Source organism: Symphalangus syndactylus, chromosome 20 (assembly GCF_028878055.3).
Source record: "Symphalangus syndactylus isolate Jambi chromosome 20, NHGRI_mSymSyn1-v2.1_pri, whole genome shotgun sequence".
NCBI classification, from domain to species: Eukaryota; Metazoa; Chordata; class Mammalia; order Primates; family Hylobatidae; genus Symphalangus; species Symphalangus syndactylus.
Genome location: NC_072442.2, coordinates 44,242,912 through 44,262,422, shown reverse-complemented (window position 1 = coordinate 44,262,422; position 19,511 = coordinate 44,242,912). Strand labels below are relative to the sequence as shown.

The following is a 19,511-nucleotide window of genomic DNA, read 5'->3' as shown; positions in this document are numbered from 1 at the left end:
AGAGATCAGAGTCCTGAGGCTGAGTTTTTTGGGGGTAGGTAAAAATGGCAAAGCAGACAACATGGTGACACCTATGGAGAAAGTATGACCGAGATGTGACAACAGGTGGGAGGGGCAGAATGGGTGGTTCTAGAGCCAGCTCCTATGTAAACCGCTGCCCAGGAGACATGCTCAGGTAAAAACCGGTGCTCTCCTGTTAAATAGAAACTGCAGCTGTGCTGAGGTTGGACCAGCCCAACTCTGTTCATGTCTCATGTTGGCCCAGCACCAACCTGAGACCATCCCTTGCAGGAAGGGATGCTCCTCGACCACTACCCACAAATAAAAAGCAACATTACTTCTTCCTAGAAACACAAAATATCAATGTACTGACACTATTTAGTGCAAGAAACAGAAAAATTTAAAAACAGGTTTTAGGCCGGGCGCGGTGGCTCACGCTTGTAATCCCAGCACTTTGGGAGGCCGAGGCGGGCGGATCACGAGGTCAGGAGATCGAGACCACGGTGAAACCCCGTCTCTACTAAAAAATACAAAAAATTAGCCAGGCGTGGTGGCGGGCGCCTGTAGTCCCAGCTACTCGGAGAGGCTAAGGCAGGAGAATGGTGTGAACCCGGGAGGCGGAGCTTGCAGCAGTGAGCCGAGATCGCGCCACTGCACTCCAGCCTGGGCGACAGAGCAAGACTCCGTCACAAAAAAAAAACAGGTTTTAAAAGTATATAATTTAATTCCACATTAAAGCCAAGCTATCATGGTGGGAAGAAGGTGTAAAAATCAGGTGGAAACCCTGAGGGCTGAATACACACACAAAAAGAGAGAGGGATTTAGCTGAGAAGCAGCATCCAGGGAAAGAAAGGTCTCCACAAGCTGAGATGATTGCCCTCTGCCCTCTGAACTGTTTATTAACAAGTCACCAGTCCCAGTTCTTTGTTCAAATCCTCAAACTTGGAGAGGCACTGCTCCAATGAGACAGCTACAGCAACCACGAGGAGGAAGTGCTTTGGGCTGCAGGACAGACAGTCAAAGCCAAATCACGTCCAGATGCGATGAAGTAAACCTGGACCGAGGAGCCTGACCCAGCTGCGGAGCTCACACATGCCCCATAGGGCCGGTCCCCCCATATACACAAACAGCGCACTCAGCATGTGTGCAGAGGCAGGCAACTCCTGAGCTTGGTTCTTGTTGGGTGGGGGTGAACAATATACTTTAATAGCCAAGAAGATCCCAGCTCTCTGCATGAGACCCACATCCTCTCCTGGGCTGTCACTCCATCTTGGGAAATACTGGTTCAAGGAAGAGAAACAAGGGCTCCATTGTGTGAGAGCAGCAGGCAAACTCCCCTTCTGCATCTGCACAGGACCCCCTCTTCTCCCTCAGAGCAGGCTCAGCTCAGCTGCTGACATTGCTTTCCTGATGGTCAAAAGGTCAGAACCCAGCTATGTTGTCATAGCAGAGGAGTGACCTCAGCTCTAGGGTAGAGATGGTCAAGGAACACCCACAGAATGGGGATCCTTCTTTTTCCTCCACCTGAGCCAGAAAGATAACCAACCCTTCTGTCCCTTATCCTTGGCCCATTCAACATCCCTTTTCAACCTCAGCTTGAAACCCAACCCTCCCTTCCCAGGTGTCAACATTGTCAGTGCTGGGCACTCAGTCAGGACAGGCTGGGCCACTATATCCAGGAGGGTTTCTGAATGGGGAAATTTTAGGCTGGAATTAGGACTGGGAGCCAGGTGTGGTGGCATGCACCTATAGTCCCAGCTACTCAGGAGGCTGAGGCGGGAAGATCACTGGAGCCCAGGAGTTTGACGCCAGCCTAGGCAAGATGGCAAGACCGTGTCTCAACAAAAACAAAACAAAACGAGATTGGGGAGGTGGGTGCCCAGTCCTCGTTTCCCCTTTGGTTTCATTTGAGGTCCCTGTACTGTCTCTCCCCAGAAGGCCTTCAAGGTTAACACACAACAATGCCCTGCCCCTTGATTACTGGCCTGGGCTTACGAAGGCGCATACTCAGACAGAATCAGGAGGCACTCACTCAGCTTAATGAAGGGGCAGGGATCTGCAGTCAGCAGATTGCCTGGCCTATATTCCTCTCCCTCAGACTCTTTCTGAATTGTGTCTTTAGGGTGTGGTTTGCTGTCCAGTGACAACATACATTCCTTTATATCCTAGAATGTTATATAGTCTCTCTTAGTGTCTGGCATACAGTTCTACAGTAGTTCTAGCATTTACATCACTTCAGAACTTACTAATAACATAAGGACAGGAGAAGCAGCACCATAACAGGATGTGCCCAATCTCTCAGAAGCTTCTCTACAAGCACTACATCCAGATCAGCTTTCCACAAGTTCCGCAACCTGGCCTTGCAAGACCTGCCTGATGTTCCGCCAGGTAAGGAGCCTCCTCAGTGCGGAGGACAGTGGCTCTTGACTGTAATCCCAGCGCTTTGGGAGGCAGAGGCAGGACAATTGCTTGAGGCCAGGAATTGGAGAGCAGCCTGGGCAGCACAGTGGGAACCCATTTCTATGGGAAGAAAAAAAAACAACCCTCCTCAGGAGCTGTGAGGGGGGCACAAGGAGGTGGCCATTCCCCAAGCAAGTGCTAAGAAAAAACCACTGAGAACAAGCCCTGCAGCACAGATACTGGGCAGCACAAACCAGCTGAGAGGAGAGGTGTTATGTTTGTTTTCTGTTTGGAGTGGGGAAAGGGAGGTTCTGACTATAAAATCCCTTTGTTAAAGTCCATCCAGGACCTCAGGAGAAAAAATTAAGAACAAAATAAAATAAAAGCTGTGTTGTTATTTAGTATGTTTCAAAAGGAAATGGGACATGCTGCACATTGCGAATGTGGTGGGAGGTGGAGGGAGCAAGGGGAAACCTTCTGTATTTAATATGTGCCATCTGTAGCCACTCAGGCCTCCAGACTGCAGTGCTCTGTGGAGAGGACATGGTTGATCATGGGGCGATCCCCCAGCATGGCCCAGCTAGTGCTGATGCTGAAAGACAAGGCTGCAAGTCTGCGCTGTACGTCGTTTCCGAGCGCAAAGAGGCCCTGCGCTCTGGTTTTAGGGGATTCTCATCATGTGTGCCAGAGCACAGATACTAAATCTCCCTCACCCTGAGCCCAGGCCAATATCCTAACCTTTTGGCTAAAAGAAAACAGTCACAGAAAATCATTTTTGTTTCCTTAAGAAAATAAATATTTCCAGGAGGTCAAGCCAAAGTACAGGGGCTGGAGAGGGGGTGGGAAGTGGGGCAAACACTTTAGATGAGCACAGTAGCTCCTGCTAGCTGGGGCATCAGGGCCCTCACCATGTCCCTGCACAAGATGCTCGCCCACTCCACCTTCCCATCCTGGGGCTGCACAAATTGTCCCTTTCTTGAAGTTGATGCAATGTGTCTCTGTGTTAGATATGAGCTCCCAACTGGGCCCAAGGACTTGAGGCGATGGAGGCTGGAGGCTCTTGCCAAAGCCAGGCTTAAATCCCTGTTTCTATTTTACCAGCAGGGAAGAAATGAGAGTCAAGTTGAGAAAATGCTCAGTTAAGACAGTCAGTCACAGGACAGCTGTATCCTCAGGACCAGCCTGTCATTGATAAGTCCAAGCCCCGGCTACTGCTGCTGGAGAGGCAAATGAACAATCTTGCCTTTCAGCGCCGTCGGAAGGCCCGGGATATTCTCCAGGCGTTGGGTTCCTCATAGCGGTTGTATAAGGGTTCAAGACGCTGTTGCTTCTTCTGTTTGCTTAGCTTAGTTGGGTCTGAGACCTTGAAGAAGGCTGGGGCAAACTCCACAAGCCACCGAGGGTCGATGGTGGTAACTTCACGCATGTATTCCTTGGTGGTCAGCACCAGCTCATGGTACACCACCCTGAGGGGGACAGAGATAGGACTCAAGCCTCTGGATACAGGCCTCACTCTACAGTCGACCTGGTCCCTAGTAGGCTTCAGCTGAGCTTACATTTTATACTATTACATCTCCTGCCTGACACCTATAAGACTGCAGTCTGTTTATGACAGCCACACCCCAATACTGAAGCACCCGCACACCTCTAACCACAAGAAAGGTCTCAGGAGAATGTGTTCTAGTCCTGGCTCTGGCTCTAACAAGTTAAGTGACATGGAGCCAATTACATCCCTTCTCTAATCTGTTTCTTGCTCTATAAAATGTGAGGGTGGTTTATTAGAATGTTTCCACAGAATTCTAGGGCTCTGAAGAGGGGCCTCACACTGCCACAATGGATGGAGAAGGCCAAACATGCAAGGAGCCACATTTCTAACCCTTCTACTGTGATAACATGGTGTTTTTAAATCAGTTTTATATTAGGGTTCTAGATAGAGTCCAATTTTTTAAAAATGCTATTTTAAAACAATTTTTTAAAACTACATAGCTAGGTAGTTTTTTTTTTTTTTTTTTGAGACAGTCTCGCTCTGTCTTCCAGGCTGGAGTGCAGTGGCGCAATCTCGGCTCACTGCAACCTCCGCCTCCCGGGTTCAAGCTATTCTCATGTCTCAGCCTCCCAAGTAGCTGGGATTACAGGTGCCTGCCACCACGCCCAGCTATTTTGTATTTTTAGTAGAGACATGGCTTCACTATGTTGGTCAGGCTGGCCTGGAATTCTTGACCTCTGGTGATCCACCTGCCTCGGCCTTCCAAAGTGCTGGGATCACAGACGTGAGCCACCAAGCCCGGCCACTAGGTAGTTGGTTTTTTTTTTTTTTTTTTTTTTGAGATGGAATTTCGCTCTTGTTGCCCAGGCTGGAATGCAATGGGCAATCTTGGCTCACCGCAACCTCCACCTCCTGGGTTCAAGCGATTGTCCTATCTCAGCCTCCCAAGTAGCTGGGATTGCAGGCATGTGCCACCACACCTGGCTAATTTTGTATTTTTAGTAGAAACAAGGTTTCTCCATGTTGGTCAGGCTGGTCTTGAACTCCCAACCTCGGCTGATCTGCCTGCCTCAGCCTCCCAAAGTGCTGGGATTACAGGCGTGAGCCACCGTGCCTGGCCACAGGTAGTTTTTTTAAACCACAATTTTTTTTTTTCAACTAGGTCTCATCCCTATGATTTTAATTCTCTCATAGGGTTTGATACATTGTGCCTAATTCAGGTTTCTGCTGCTCTAGAAAGGCAAGCAGTGTTATACTAGGACATACTGGGAGTAGTGAAGACACAATCACAAAATAAAGATTTACAGGTTTTTCTCTGCCCAGAAAAGCCCCTAGACCCTGGGACATGTCCACCTACCATTCTGGCTGTCTGTTGAAGAGGGCACTGGAAGGATGGATATAGACCACCTGCTGGTCGATCAGTGTCCGGTAACCCTCCTGTGGGTCTTTCTTGGCAGCATTACGGAAGAACCCACTGCAGATGGCCTTCTGCACTCGGACTGTGGACTTGCCACAGGAAACAACATCCAGCTTGTGTCTATCAAGATAGGACAAAAGATATGGGCCCACTCGGCTTTCTCAGGTCTATTTTCACAGTGACAGTGCCCAACACGTCCATCTTGGGGTGCCCAGAATAGTCACCAGGGCCTTCCTTCCAGCCCTAAGTGTACTACAGAGGCAGCTCTACACAGTGGGTGGACGGAGGCACTCAGAGACAGATACTTTGTTTAGACAGGTATTCAATTCCACAGTAATAATGTTCCAGAGGGTTGCAAACAAAGAGCATTTTTTCAACAACAAATAATCTTCCTCTTAGGTACTTTCTGAGGTAATTCTCAGGCATACCCTTGCTTGGGGAGAAGGAATATAACAAAGATGGAAAAGCTAGAGGAAAAGGGTTATGTGAGGAGCAAGAGAAAAGGTGCCTACAGCTTTATAGGTACACAGAGATGAACAGACACGATACTCAAGGTGGTTCAACTCAAACATGTAGAGTCATCAGATTCCGACTTACCTGTCCATTATGCCTAACATCTGCTTGCGAATGTCCTGGGCCCGGCGCAGGGAACGAGCCTGGATAAAGTTCTCATAGCACCATGGGTTGGAGAACTTGTTGTTCTTCCAGGAGTTGTACACAGCTAGCAGGGTGAGGTGGTCCCCTTCAGTCTGGTGGAATTTGGCCTTCTTCTGATCTGCAAGGGCTTGTTTATCCTGCCAAGCAGTGGGACAGAGGAACATTTCTGACTCAACAGCTACTAACTGAACATGGAGCAATTCTAGGGAGCCCTACAAGACCCTATCAAAAGTGTCCACATCAGGCTAGGCATGATTGCTCAGGCCTGTAATCCTAGCATTTTGGGAGGCTGAGGCAAGAGGATCACTTGAGGCCAGGAGTTTGAGACCAGCCTGGCCAACATGGTGCAACCCTGTCTCTACTAAAAATATAAAAATTAGCAGGGCATGGTGGCGCACGCCTGTAATCCCAGCTGCTCTGGAGGCTGAGGCAGGAGAATTGCTTGAACTCGGGAGGTAGAGATTGCAAGATCATTCCACTGCACCTGGGCAACAGAGTGAGACTCCATCTCAAAAAAAAGAAAAAAAAAAAGTCCACATCAAGCATCGGAATGGCAACAGGCCAACTACTCCAACTTCACGGCACCCCCATCTAAACTTGGATCTGAACTTCCTACCTTAGGCCTATAGAAGACGTTCTGCACAGACAGCATGGATACAATGGTCAGCATTTCCTCACTGCAGCCCAGATGCACAGACATGATGAGCATTTTGCATAGCATTGGCTCCAGAGGGAACTCTGCCATCTAAAGGGAGAAAAAAAGACTACAACTGCTTCCCTGTGGAAGACACATTTCGATTCACCGTAGCAAGACCTTGGTCAGAGTGGGTAACAACACAGATTTTCCCAAAGCATACTGATGCCTTGGGATGCCTTTCTCTATCAGAAGAATGCTGTTGTTTATTCTTTTCCCAAATAAACTCCAACAGGATGTATGTGACCAAGCATATAACTACTGTTGGGGTAGATGAGAATTTTGCAGATGCCGTTTCTAAGTAAGGCTATATTCAGTAATACATCCTCAGGCAAAATTAACTATGAACAGAACACCTTTTTGTATAACGAAGAAACAGTTTAAAGTGATAGTGGAAAAATTCAGGTTAAAAACAAACATTTAGAATTCTACTCAAAGCTTATCCACGGCCTCAGCCTGATTTTGTACAGACCGAAGGATGTGAAAGGCTGACCAGGGAATCTTCCCAAAAGCACAAGATTAAGTCTGTCCCTTACCCGGCGGCCCAAGCGAGTAAGCAGGCCCTCATCATCCAGGGCCCCCAGTGTGTACAGCTGCTCCATGGCTGTGATCAAAGTTTCCATAGGTGGGGCATCCATGAAATCAAAGGACAGCAGATCATTGATACCCATGGCCTAGAACAGAAAGGAAGAAGGCATCTGATAAGAGGGTCAGTCTAGCCAGTGTCAGCATGTGGGGAAGCTACTTGTTACTTTATTTCCCATTTCTTCAATTGCAATTAGGAAGCCACCAGTGAGACTGGTGGTAACTTCCAGGGCTGGGCCACATAAAATTCAGACTATTATAATAGAAAGCACATACTTGAGACGGAGTCTCACTCTGTCGCCCAGGCTGGAGTGCAGTGGCCCAATCTCAGCTCACGGCAACCTCCACCTCCTACGTTCAAGCGATTCTCCTGCCTCAGCATCCCAAATAGCTGGGATTACAGGCACCCGCCATCATGCCCAGCTAATTTTTGTATTTTCAGTAGAGATGGGGTTTTACCATGTTGGCTGGGCTGGTCTTGAACTCCTGACCTCAAGTGATCCGCCTGCCTCGGCCTCCCAAAGGAAAGCACATAATTTCTCAGGAAACTTTACTCTCTCAGTTGGGCATGGTGGCTCACACCTGTAATCCCAGCAGTTTGGGAGGCCAAGGAGGGAGAATCACTTGAGCCCAGGAGTTGAGACCAGCCTGGGCAACATGATAAAACGTCTTCTAAAAAAAAAAAAAAAACAAAACCCTAACACTCTCTCAAAATGGCAATATGTACGACTCAACAACAAAAGGACAAACAACTCAATTTAAAAAATAGGCAAAGAGCTTGAATAGACATTTCTTCGAAGAAGATATACAAATGGCCAACAAGCACATAAAAAGATGCACAGATGCACAACATCAGTAGTAATTAGGGAAATGCAAATCAAAACCACAATGAGATATCACTTCATACCCACTAGGATGGCAATAATTTTTTTAAAAAACAGAAACTAACAAATGTCGGTGAGGATGGGAGACATCAGAAACCTCATGCATTGCTGGTGGGAATGTAAGATGTTGCAGCCACTGTTTAGTGGTTCCTTAATAGGCTAAATACAGAATTAGCACATGACCCAGCAATTACACTTCTAGGTATATATCCAAAAGAACTGAAAGCAGACTCAAACAGATACCTGCACACTAATGTTCATAGCAGCATTATTGATAATAGCCAAAAGGTAGAAACAATCCAAATGTCCATCTGCTGATGAATGGATAAACAAAATGTGGTATATACATACAACAGAATACTATTCACCCTTAGAAAGGAATGAAATAAATGGATAAACCTTGAAAATAACATGAATAAATCTTGAAAACATTATTCTAAGAGAAACAGGTCAGACACAAAAGAATATTGTATGATTCCACTTAAATGAGGCTATCTAGAATAGACAAATTCAAAGAGGTAGAAAGTAGAAGAGTAGTTACCAAGGGATAGAGGAAGGGGGAAAGGGGAGTTACTGTTTAACGGGTACAGAGTTTCTGTTTGGGACAATGAAAAAGTTCTGGAAATGGATGTTGGTGATGGTTGTACAACATCTTGAATGTATTTAATGCCACTGAATTGTATACTTTAAAAAGCTTACAGTAGTAAATGTTGTTACGCATTTTACGGTAATAATAATAATATAGTCTACCAACTTGTCCTGTCTCTTGCATACATCATTTCTACTATATATCTATGAGGGATCTCGTACCATGTTAGGTGGGAGGGATATAAAGATGGCCAGGATATGGCCCCTGCTTTCAGAGAGTTCACACTGGGTGAGAACTATGTTCACAAAACCACCACAGTGCAATCTACACGCCTGGCACGTAGCAGGTGTTCAATACATTAGCTAATTCGATGAATAAAAGAAACAACTGAATGATGCACGATTCAAGTGTATATAAAGTGTGATGTGGTAGGACCTAAGCTTTCTATTTCTTTCTCATAAAGTGATCGTGACCATAAACACAGCAAGTGTTCAATAAATGTTTATTGTGTGAATAATAACTATGAGGAATTATGTTAGCAATCATCAAGCACTGTGCCAGGTGCCTTTACCTACATTATCTCACTTATCTTTCCAACAAATACTATTAACAGCCCCTTTTTCAGAGGAGAACACAGAGCAGAGGGCAAAGTAAATAAACTTGCCCAAAGTCACAGTTTGGAGCTGAAGTCCGAGCCACAGATGTCTCTCTGTTGGCACTTCAGAGACTGGAGTAGGTTTCTTTTTTCTTTCCAAAGCTCTGTTTTAGCCTCTTTTACAGGCAATAAATAATAAATGACAACAGAGCACCCTGAACCAGAAAGTACCAGGGCTCCAGAGTAGCATCAATGTTGGGGGAAACGCCATCAGCTGGGAAATTACTCATATAGCTCCTCCTGCCAAAAGAGAATGAAGTCCTCACTGGGGACTGAGAGAGGAAGAACAATGATTCAGAATGAAAACCAAGCCCCTGAGAGCCAGTCTGAAATCTGTACTGACAGTTCCCTTGCAAAGTTTTTGAACAGGGGGTTTTTCTCTCGTTCTAAAAGAACAGAATTGGATCTGAGTGCTAAAGTGGTTGAGGTTAGGTGTGTTTGTCCACAGTTTGGCATTGATTATATTTTTCTAATTTCCTTTTAGAAAATGCTCCTAACTAGAACCTTTTACAACCTAATATCCTGCTGGTTGTTATGGTAAGAAAAAATGTGTGTTCATAGCAGACATGCCAACTTAGCCCCAGACCTGCCGTGAGAGGCTGTTATCACAGCCATTTGCATTTCACTCAAAGGGACTGGTTTCATGAGGTTACTAAAGTATTTAACAAAGTTCATAAAACTGAGATTCATTTATGAAGGCCAGGATTGGACTGTTCCACCAACCCATTTTAACAAGACAGTGATTTCTACCTTGAGTGACAGCACTGTGCTTGCTAAGTTGGTTCTCTGGATTTCCGGCACGTTGGTGGTCAGCATTTCATCTCGGTAGGCACGTTCTGTGTACAGCCTGTAACACTTCCCTGGGCCTGTTCTCCCAGCTCTGCCAGCTCGTTGCTTTGCCTGAGCCTAGAGGGGTGGGCATATAAAAGCAACATATCTGTTAAACACTGCTTAACAGCTTTACCTAGGATATCTGTTAAAAGGGGGACAATTAGCAACTGGCAAAATCAGAAATGGGGTTGATTTCACTTCCTTTGGGACCATTTCCAAGACTACCAATGCTCTTATCTTCCCCTCTCCATACTCAGCACTTCGGGGAAGTTTGTTCAAGGGAGGCAATACAAGCAGGGTTAATGGAAGAAATATTATACAGATCTCAGACATATATCTTCAAAATAGTGTGGTGCAACATAAGAGAAAGCATAAAACAAGATGACAGAACACCATCCCCACAGTTATGACCAAAAATGTAAGTGAAATAAATATATTATGTCAATCATCCCAATGATGACTCCACAGTCATTTTAAAAATTATGTTTGCAGGCCAGGCGTCATGGCTCATGCCTATAATCCCAGCACTTTGGAAGGCCAAGGTGGGCAGATCGCCTGAGCCCAGGAGTTTGAGACCAGCCAGGGCAATATGTTGAAACTCCATCTCTACAAAAAATACAAAAATTAGCTTGGTGTGGTGGCTCACGCCTGCAGTCCCAGTATTCAGGAGGCTCAGATAGGAGGATCACCTGAGCCTGGGGAGGTCGAGGCTGGCTGCAGTGAGCCGTAATCATACCACTGCACCACAGCCTGGGCAACAACAGAGACTGACCCTGACTCAAAGTAAATAAAAAATAAAAATAAAAATCATGTTTGCAATGTTAAATGACAGAAGAAAATGTTCATTCGCATTAAATGCAAAATGCAATGTAAAATAATTTTAGTAAGTCTTTATATATCAACTACTAGAAGGAAATGACTAGGGGAAAAAAACCCTAAAATGTTAACAGTGGCTAACTCTGATAGTAGGTTTAGACCTGATCTGATTGCAGATGAGGTCTATTTTCTTTAGACTTTACCAAATATTGAACATGTATTATTCTAATAGGAAAATTAAATACTCAAAAAAATATACAAAACTGCATACTTACTTGACTACTAAAATTGCAACCATGAAAGAAATAAGCATGAAAAAAAACTGGAATGAAAAACAGCAAAATGATAACAGTGGAAGTAGTAGGATGATGGGTAAATTTTTTTCTTCTATGTTTCAAAAATAATATAACACTATTTCGAAAACACTAATTTTTTTTTAATTAAAAAAATGTAGTTTAGCCATAGGTTGCTAGGAAACAATGAATAGCAATCTGAAGAGGGCCATTTTCGGACAAAACCATCTGTTGTTACAAACAGTACCAGGATTTACAAATTACTATGCCAGCTCCAAACCAAAGGATAGGTTATGAAAGGACAAATAACCACACAAATCCAGGCAGCAATCACACACAGTGGCTGGACTCCACAGCATTCTGCAGATGTCTCTCCCCAAATCACGACAGGCATGTGTAACTAATTTCTTGATCACCACCACCCTAACAAGTAGTATAGAGCATACAAGCTGGAACCAGGCTACCCAGGTTCAAATCTTGGCTCCACTAGCTCTGTGATGTTAGGCAGATCACCTAACCCCTCTGTGCCTTAGGCACCTCATCTGTGAAAATAATATCTACCACGTAGGATCAATGCGAGAATGCACTGAGTCAATGCACGTATCTAGGATGTTAAGTGCACTGTAAGTATTAGCTATTATCAGGCCAGGCGCAGTGGCTCATGCCTGTAATCCCAGCACTTTGGGAAGCTGAGGTGGGTGGATCATGAGGTCAGGAGATGGAGACCATCCTGGCTAAGACAGTGAAACCCCGTCTCTACCAAAAATACAAAAATTAGGTGGTCATGGTGGCATGCGCCTGTAGTCCCAGCTACTTGGGAGGCTGAGGCAGAAGAATCACTCGAACCCAGGAGGCCGAGGTTGCAGTGAGCCGAGATAGCACCATTGCACTCCAGCCTGGGCGACAGAGCGAGGCTCCATCTCAAAAAACAAAACGAAACAAAAAGTGTTAGCTATTATTATTACTTAAGTTTCAAAATAAAAATAGCCTTATGGCTTTCACAAATTATGAAAGTAATACATACCTACTGTAAAAGATTAAGACAACATATAAAACTATAAAAGAAAATGCACATCATCTAGTAGCACCACCCATAAATAATCTTGGCTAACATTTAGACTACATGCTTTCAATCTTTGGCACAGCTCACTCACACACACTCTGCAGAAATGCTCACCATCTATTTTTAAACAAAAATTGGATTATACCATTCATGCTGTTTTGTAGGCTCACTTTTTCAAATAAAATATTATCGTTACATGTTTATGTCATTAAATATAGATACACGCCACCATGTTAATGCCACCAACATTCTATGGCATGAATATACGATAATTTATTAAACTACTTCCCTTTTGGAATACATTTAGAATTTTTTCCAGGTTTCCTCTGATATAAACAATGCTTCGATGAACATCCTTTTCTATTACCTTTGGACATGTATTTAATCATTTCTAACTTCCAGATAAATTTCTAGAAGCAGAACAGTTAGGTTAAAGAGATGAACATTGAAGTTTTGGATATACTGTTGCCAAACTTCTCTCAAAAAAGTGATCGGGTAATTCATTTTTAAATGTAATTTAGGCAGGAAATTATTCCATAATTACCAAAAAACCAGAAAATCATGTAATTTATTATTATCTCAGATATCTATCTCGTAGCTAAGCAAGGTACTAGAAAATAAAGTACTGATCTTTCCATCTAAAATAAGTAATATAGGGTACTAGGATTCAAACTTTTTTTATGTTCTAGTTTTATGGGGCATTTAAACAAATTATTATTATTATTTTAGAGACACGGTCTTGCTCTGTTGCCCCAGCTAGAGTGCAGTGACGCTATCCTAGCTCACTGCAGCCTCAGACTCCTGGGCTCAAGTGATCCTCCCACCTCAGACTCTTCTTTTTTTTTTTTTTTTTTTTTTTTTTTTTGAGATGGAGTCTCACTCTGTCGCCCAGGCTGGAGTGCAGTGGCGCAATCTCAGCTCACTGCAAGCTCCACCTCCCGGGTTCACGCCATTCTCCTGCCTCGGCCTCTCCAAGTAGCTGGGACTACAGGCGCCTGCCACCACGCCCGGCTAATTTTTTGTATTTTTAGTAGAGACGGGGTTTCACCGTGGTCTCGATCTCCTGACCTCGTGATCCGCCTGCCTCGGCCTCCCAAAGTGCTGGGATTACAAGCGTGAGCCACCGCGCCTGGCCTCTCAGACTCTTAAGCAGCTGGGACTGGTGGCACATGCCCCCATGCCAGGCTAATTTTTTTTTTTTATTTTTTATAGTGACAGGGTCTTGCTATGTTGCCCAGGCTAGTTTAGAACTCCTGGCCTCAAGCAATCCTCCCACTTCAGCATTCCAAAGTGCTGGGATTACAGGTGTGAGCCAAGGTGTTTGGCCTTATGGGGGCATTTTAATGGTGAATACTATTCTAAAGATTAAAAAGGGCCAGGCATGGTGGCTCACACCTGTAATCCCAGCACTTTGGGAGGCCAAGACGGGTGGATCATCTGAGGTTGGGAGTTCAAGACCAGCCTGACCAACATGGTGAAACCCCGTCTCTACTAAAAATAGAAAATTAGCTGGGTGTGGTGGCACATGCCTGTAATCCCAGCTACTTGGGAGGCTGAGGCAGGAGAATCGCTTGAACCCGGGAGGCAGAGGTTGCAGTGAGCCGAGACTGCGCCACTGCACTCCAGCCTGGGCAACAAGAGTGAAACTTAGTCTCAAAAAAAAAAAAAAAAAAAAAAGATTAAAAACTTCAAGGCTCAATCAGACTTCGGGGATAAAAAAAGATTAAAAACAAATAACAAAAAATCCTTCCCTCATGTCATTATAGTACCCAGTATCATAAAAGTTCATCTTTGAAAACAAGTTTGAAATATATAACCATAAAAAAATCTCAGAAAGGCCCTAACCAGGATTATCAGGAAAACTGTTGATACAAGCCATCATACCTGAGAAATAGGCGTCACCACGAGCTGGTCAATCCCTGTCTTGGAATTGTAAACTTTCTGCTTCACGAATCCTGGGTCCACCACATAGTAGATACCATCAATAGTCAGCGATGTCTCTGCGATATTGGTAGCAATCACAACCTGCAGGCAAGAGGGGCAAAGCTGGAGTGAGGTGCCCAGGCTCAGCCCTGAGGTATGAAAGGGTCTTCTGAACCCAGATATCTTCCCAAAAGAATATGTGGCTATCTCTCTCTCTAGATGGTTAAAATGACACTTAATCCCAGCTCAGCCTCCAACAGCACAAGCAAGGTGCCTTCTGCTTAACAGTTAAGTTGGAAAAAGGATGGTACCTGAGAGGTGAGTGGAATAGGAAAAAGCTATGGCCAATAAAAGCCAATTTCATTTGGTGCAAATAGCTACTGTATATCTCATTTTCTAGATCCAATGTTGATTACCACAATTTTAATTTTCTAGCACCCTGGGAAAGCAGAGATATCCTGGCATCACATGTGCCAATGCAAAATGAGATTTTTCTTTCCCCTACCGAGACATCTGGACTAAAAAATGGGCTGCTTGTATTTTGTGGAATATGTATGTGGAACAAGAGGGAGATTGCTTGTTTTTACTGATCATAAAATGAACAACGAGATGACACAAGAATTTCACAGTTTGCGTGTGTGTAGCAGTCTATGTGATCTGGAGGATTATTAGTCTCAGCTTGGCACTGTCACTGTTCTTCTACCCAGAGGTTCAGCTAATAAAACACAATTGCTTGGAAAAACCATCACTGGGGGCACCGGAATATCACGCATCATGCCAGCATCTTACTGGTCCTGAAAGCCTTCTACCTGCTACAGAACTACAGAAGCCCTGCTTAGAAAGAACTCTCATTATTAGGAATAGAATAGGGGAGAAATTCACCATCTTTCCACTCAAGCCTCCTCCCGTGTTTCCCTCCTCAGTGCCATCTTCCATCCAGCTGCGCAAGCCAGAAACCTGAGAGTCATGCCTGACTTCCCTCACCCTTCTTCCCTTTACCTGCTAGTAACCACCAAGTCTTATCCATTTTAACTTTTTAACATTACTCAAGTCCATCTGCCTTCTTTTTTTTTTTGAGACAGAGTCTCACTCTGTTGCCCAAGCTGGAGTGCAGTGGTGCGATCTCGGCTCACTGCAACCTCCACCTCCCGCGTTCAAGCGATTCTCCTGCCTCAGCCTCCCGAGTAGCTGGGATTACAGGCACGCGCCACCATGCCTGGCTAATTTTTGTATTTTTAGTACAGACTGGGTTTCATTATGTTGGCCAGGCTGGTCTTGAACTCCTGACCTCGTGATCCACCTGCCTTGGCCTCCCAAAGTGCTGGGATTACAGGTGTGAGCCACCACTCCCGGCCAAGTCCATCTGCCTTCTACTCTTAGGTATATGTCCAAGAGAAATGAAAACATACATCCACACAAAAACTTGGTTTTCTTTTTTGAGACAGGGTCTGGTTTGCTCTGTAGCCCTGGCTGGAGTAAAGTGGTGTGATCATGGCTCATAGCAGCCTCACCCTCCTAGGCTCAAGTGATCCTCCCACCTCAATCTCTTGAGTAGCTGGGACTACAGGCATGTGCCAGCACGCCTGGCTGATTTTTTTTTTTTTTTTTTTTGTAGAGATAGGGGTCTCACCATGTTGCCCAGGCTGATCCTGAATTTCTGGGCTCAAGGGATCCTCCCACCTTGGCCTCCAAAAATGCTGGGATCTGCCAGGCACGGTGGCTCACGCCTGTAATCCTAGCACTTTGGGAGGCTGAGGCAGATGGATCATCTGAGGTCAGGAGTTCGAGACTAGCCAGGCCAACATGGCGAAACCCTGTCTCTACCAAAAATACAAAAATTAGCCAGGCGTGGTGGCACATGCCTGTAATCCCAGCTACTCAGGAGGCTGAGGCAGAAGAATCACTTGAACCTGGGAGGCAGAGGCTGCAGTGAACCAAGATCATGCCACTGCATTCCAGCCTGGATGACAGAGCAAGACTCTGTCTCAAAAAAACAAAAAAAAAACAAAAAAATGCTGGGATCACAGGCATAAGCCACTGCGCCTGGCTCACACAAAAATGTGTAAACAAATGTTCACAGCAGCATTATTCAAGAAAGCCCAAAAGTGAAAATGACTCCTATGTCTATCTTTTTCTTTCTTTTCAGATAGTTTTGCTCATTGCCCAGGCTGGAGTGCAATGGCACGACCTCGGCTCACTGAGACATCTGCCTCCTGGGTTCAGGTGATTCTCCTGCCTCAGCCTCCCAGGTAGCTGGGATTACAGGCACCCGCCACCAAGCCTGGCTAATTTTTGTATTTTTAGTAGAGACAGGGTTTCACCATATTGGCCAGGCTGGTCTTGAACTCTTGACCTCAGGTGATCCATCTGCCTCAGCCTCCCAAAGTGATGAAATTACAGGCGTGAGCCACTGCGCTCAGCTCCAGTGTCCATTAACTGATAAATGGACAAACAAAATGTGTTGTGCCCATACAACACAACAGTATTCAGCAAGAAAAAGAAATGAAGTATTGATACATACTACAATGTTGATGAACTCTGAAAACATGCTAAGTCTGGAAAAATCACTGGAAATAAGCCAGCCACAAATATATGATTTCATTTATATGAAATGTCTAGAATAGGCAAATCCACAGAGATGGAAGATATAGGTTAGTGGTTTCCAGGGGCTGAGCAGAGGAGTAAATGGGGGTAGATGACTGCTAAAGGGTACAGCATTTCTTTTTAGGGAGATAAAATTGTTCTAAATATAATTGTGGTGATGGCTGCACAATTCTGTGAATATGGTTAGCCCTCTGTATCTGCTGGTTTCCCATCTGTGGATTCAACCAACAGCAGATTAAAAATATTTGAGGAAAAAAATACAACAATAAAAAAATACAAATAAAAAATACAGTAAAACAACTACTTATATAGCATTTACACTGTATGAGGTATTACAGGTAATCTAGAGATAAAGTATCACACAGGAACATGTGCATAGGTTACATGCAAATACTATGGCATTTTATATAAGAGACTTGAGCATACTTGGATTTTGATATCCTTGGGGGTCCTGGAACCAATCCCCACATACCATGGGTAAAAGCCTTTGAATTGTACACTTTAAAAGGGTAAATTCTGGCTGGGCACGGTGGCTCACGCCTGTAATCCCAGCACTTTGGGAGGCCGAGGGGGGCAGATCATCTGAGGTCAGGAGTTCGAGAGCAGCCTGACCAGCATGGAGAAACCCTGTCTCTACTAAAAACACAAAATTAGCTGGGCGTGGTGGCACATGCCTGTAATCCCAGCTATTTGGGAGGCTGAGGCAGGAGAATCGCTTGAATCTGGGAGGTGGAGGTTGCAGTGAGCCGAGATTGCACCATTGCACTCCAGCCTCAGCAACAAGAGCGAAACTCCGTCTCAAAACAAACAAACAAACAAACAAACAAAAAAATGGTAAATTCCAATCTGGGCCACATGGCGAAACTGTGTCTCTACAAAAAAAATACAAAAATTGGCTGGGCGTGGTGGCTCACGCCGGTAATCCCAGCACTTTGGGAGGCCGAGACCGGCAGATCACATGAGGTCAGGAGTTCGAGACCAGCCCGGCCAACGTGGGGAAACCCCATCTCTACTAAAAATACAAAAATAAGCCAGGCGTGGTAGTGGATGCCTATAGTCCCAGCTACTCCAGAGGCTGAGGCAGGGGAATCGCTTGAACCTGAGAGGTGAAGGTTGCAGTGAGCCGAGATTGTGCCATTGCACTCCAGCCTGGGCAACAAGAGTGAAACTCCGTCTCAAAACAAAAACAAAAACAAAAACAAAAATTAGCCAAGAATGGTGGCATGCGCCTGTAGTCCCAGCTGCTTAGGAGGCTGAGGCAGGAGGATCACTTGAGCCTGAAAGGCAGAGGTTGCAGTGAGCTGAGATCACACCACTGCACTCCAGCTTGGGTGACAGAGTGAGACCCATCTCAAAAAAAAAAAAAAAAAGTGGGAGATGGAGGGAATTAATTGAAAGGTATGTAAATTATATCTCAATAAAACTGTTATTAAAAAAATACCTACATCCATCTGTCTCCTTTCCTGTTGTCTCATACACACAGTCGTATACTTGGTTCCAGCCACTGGAACTATGCCATTCCCTGAACTGGCCCCACTTGCTCGTCTCCAGGCCATCACAGATAGTTCTGTGTCCTCAGAATGCTTGTCCCCTTGCCTTTCAAGAGTTCTCCAGGACTACCTTAGATCCTTATTTCCTCTAGGAAGACAGGGTTGGGTGCTCCCACCTAGGTATCCAAGCATGAGTGGCATTTTCACACTAAATGCTGAAAGTCTGTTGCCTGGGGATGCCCCACAGCAGATAGAGGCTTGTTCTCACAATGCAGCTCCAATGTGTAGCCCAAAGCCTGGTAGATGCTCAAAAAACATTTGTCAAATGAAGAAGAGGAAGAAGAGGAGAGGTCACATACTAAACAAATTGGTTGGACCTCATTCCTAAACAAATTGGTTGGACCAGTCTCTGAAACCTAACAAACAAGACTTGCATACACCTGGCCGGGCGCGGTGGCTCATGCCTGTAATCCCAGCACTTTGGGAGGACGAGGCGGGCGGATCACGAGGTCAGGAGATCGAGACCATACTGGCTAACACAGTGAAACCCCGTCTCTACTAAAAATACAAAAAATTAGCTGTGCGTGGTGGCGGGTGCCTGTAGTCTCAGCTACTCAGGAGGCTGAGGCAGGAGAATGGCATGAACCCGGGAGGCGGAGCTTGCAGTGAGCTGAGATGGCGCCACTGCACTCCTGCCTGGGTGAGAGTGAGACTCTGTCTCGAGAAAAAAAAAAAAAAGACTTGCATACACCCTAAGCAATGCCTACTATGGCTGGCAGGCTGCACACAACACATGGTTTCAGGGCACATGGAAGCTTCATTTTTGCATGTTACCTTTCTGCTGCCTGGTGGAGCTGGGTCAAAGATTCGGGTCTGCATCTCACTGGGAAGAGCAGAGTACACTGGAAGGATAATTAACTCTGGAACATCAGGTCCCAGGGATTTCATTCTTTCATACAGGATCTCACAAGCAGTATCAATTTCTTCCTGACCAGTCAGGAAGACCAGGATATCACCTACGAGCAGAATAGAACATTCATCTACTTTCTCTGTGTGTGTGTGTGTTCTATACAAAGGCTATGGTGATATTAATAAAACTTCAAAGAACAGAACATATACATTCA

The 19,511-nt window shown here is 45.1% G+C and overlaps 1 protein-coding gene across 9 annotated transcripts in view; it reads right to left on the bottom strand.

Annotated features, from left to right (window-relative positions):
- Positions 1-700: 700 nt before the first annotated feature.
- Positions 701-19,511, bottom strand: part of DHX8 (DEAH-box helicase 8) — a 44,976-nt gene continuing 26,165 nt past the window's right edge. For 4 of the 9 annotated variants that reach the window (XM_055258877.2, XM_063629098.1, XM_055258878.2 and 1 more), the window contains exons 16-23: positions 19,222-19,403; positions 14,255-14,395; positions 10,118-10,273; positions 7,191-7,328; positions 6,577-6,705; positions 5,901-6,097; positions 5,244-5,423; positions 3,173-3,866 (exon numbers count right to left, since the gene is read on the bottom strand). In XM_055258877.2, the coding sequence (XP_055114852.1) occupies positions 3,647-3,866; positions 5,244-5,423; positions 5,901-6,097; positions 6,577-6,705; positions 7,191-7,328; positions 10,118-10,273; positions 14,255-14,395; positions 19,222-19,403 (1,343 nt within the window). In that variant the 3' untranslated portion in view covers positions 3,173-3,646. Of the gene's footprint in view, positions 1,281-3,172; positions 3,867-5,243; positions 5,424-5,900; positions 6,098-6,576; positions 6,706-7,190; positions 7,329-10,117; positions 10,274-14,254; positions 14,396-19,221; positions 19,404-19,511 lie in introns of those variants that run through there. The other 5 variants (XM_055258879.2, XM_063629099.1, XM_063629100.1 and 2 more) reach the window with 2 other exon arrangements.